At 35.2% G+C, this 2,244-nt stretch overlaps 1 protein-coding gene across 1 annotated transcript in view; it reads left to right on the plus strand.

Annotated features, from left to right (window-relative positions):
* LOC110026649 (zinc finger protein WIP2-like) overlaps window positions 1-579 on the plus strand; it is a 3,132-nt gene extending 2,553 nt beyond the window's left edge. Inside the window, exon 2 of the mRNA XM_020727668.1 lies at window positions 3-579. Within this exon, the coding sequence (XP_020583327.1) occupies window positions 3-359 (357 nt within the window). The 3' untranslated portion in view covers window positions 360-579. The remainder of the gene's footprint in view (window positions 1-2) is intronic.
* The last annotated feature ends 1,665 nt before the right edge of the window (window positions 580-2,244 follow it).

Raw genomic sequence — 2,244 nt, forward strand, 5'->3', positions numbered from 1 at the left:
GCCTCCCCGCCTCCGGCGGCGCGGCGGCCTGCCGCAACAACATTGACCACCCGAGAGCCAAGCCGCTCAAAGACTTCCGCACGCTTCAAACGCATTACAAGCGGAAGCACGGCATCAAGCCTTTCATGTGCCGCAAGTGCGGCAAAGCGTTCGCCGTTCGTGGGGATTGGAGGACACACGAGAAGAACTGCGGGAAGCTCTGGTATTGCACTTGTGGGTCCGATTTTAAGCACAAGAGATCCCTTAAGGACCATATCAAGGCGTTCGGGCATGGCCATGCAGCTTATGGGATCGATTGTTTTGAGGAGGATGATGATCCGGCTTCTGAGATTGAGCAGGATTTGAGGGGGAGAAGATAGATTGGGTGAGGAATGGTGGGGCTATGGCTACATGTTGAATTGTTTATGTTTTAGAGTGGATATGGAGAGAAGAATGGGGAAATATTTATTAGCTTGTTTAGGCATGTAAAGGAAAAGAATTTGTTTTTGGTTCATTTTTCATGGCTTCTTTCTTTTTCTTTTCTTTGTTGTTGGTTGGTTGTTGGTGTTTTAGTTTACTTTCTATCACTATATAAATCTTTTTCTGCGCTGAAAAGCTTTTTTGGAGTTCTGGTTGAGTGAAAAACAAACAAAAAGAAAGGTTTAATTGTCTTCTTAGAATTTCTCAGGAATTAGTAAGTTTGATTGTTTGAATCTGTCTTTTGTATTTAAACATGGATTAGTTTTTGAATGTTTTGGGGACAAATGTCTTATGAGTAATGCTTCAAGTGAACAAATGTTGGATTTTCAAACATAATATGTATATAATATATATAAGGTTTGTGATATATATATATATAATATATATAAGGTTTGTGAGACTAATTAATATGATGGATGGAGATTAATTATTTATCAAGGCAAGCTATCATTTGAGGGGAATTAGCATTATGATTAAGGCTTGGGAGATTATTGATTGATGAAGATGTGAAAAAATGGGCATTTGAAGATTGAAAAGAGCTTTGCGAAAGGAAGTGAAAATGTCACTTCCTACAACAACTACATTGAGCATTCTTTGTGGTGCTTGTGATTATATTTCAAATGGAAGAAATTTGTTGCAAATTAATGATGCTTCCAACAAGCAAAAACACTGTTATATTCATCATTGTCTTTGTTTTTTTTTTTCATTTACATCTGCAAAATCTCAATTCCTCTGGTCAACATCAATATTACTCATCTTTTTTGTCCTCTTGCAAATACTTTCTTTTTTCACCAGCATCACATAATATATGTTGAACTTCAGCATAATAATAGGCTGTTGTGGGTTCTCAATCAATTTGCATGGCAAAAACAAGGATTTATGAATGTAATTCAATCATAATTAATTTTTATTAAATTCATAGTTCGCCATCAACGGTCTATTTTATCATAAATAGTAATTGCATGCTTCTGGTTTCAGCGGGAAAATAGTGTTGTTAGCAGTGGAGGTGAGCAGTTAATATATAGTTATGCTTTTATATCAAAATTCAATAAATTTGTCAGACAGTAGGAGGGTGGTCAAACCCATTAGGGAAGTTACACTGCCATTATCTTGAGAATTTACTTCATAGAGTATCAGTGTAGCCCATCCATTAGTCACTTCAATCTCTTACCTTCCTAGTTGATTTCCTACTCAACATCAAAGTTGGCGCCTAATTAGCAGAATAAGAACAAGATAAAATGTTTTTAAGGGTAACATAAATTGAAAAAAAGATTTTAATGATTTTTTTTCCCCTCAGAATGGCTAGGTTCCTTGCAATTAAAGTACTTCAGAACTTTTTAATTAAATTTCCTTATTTATTCCATATATATATATATATATATATATATATATATATATATATTAAAAAAAAATATTATATACTTTTAAATACTTTCCTTCAAGCATCCTTCTATGGCAGCCAATATAAATTCTTTTGTGAATATTAAGCTCTCTGGTTCGCTTTCCTAATATTCTGTTACATCTTTTACCCACCATGTTTTGCATGTTGCAGCTTCCTTGCATGGAAGAGCCCTCCTGCTTCTCTCTCTAAGCTGATCACCCTCCTGCTTCTCTCTCTAGTCCATAAGTTGTGATAGTTTTAGTTCAGTTGGATGTTTCTAAGAAACTCCTTGGAGAAATCTTTTTTTGGATCAGAACAAAATCAGATTGCTTAGAGTGTCGTTTTGGAAAATCTTATTTTATTTTCTGCATACTTCCTACCAGGATTTCTAGCAATCCTACTAA

This window comes from Phalaenopsis equestris, unplaced genomic scaffold (assembly GCF_001263595.1).
Source record: "Phalaenopsis equestris unplaced genomic scaffold, ASM126359v1 Scaffold000391, whole genome shotgun sequence".
In the NCBI taxonomy this organism is placed as follows: Eukaryota; Viridiplantae; Streptophyta; class Magnoliopsida; order Asparagales; family Orchidaceae; genus Phalaenopsis; species Phalaenopsis equestris.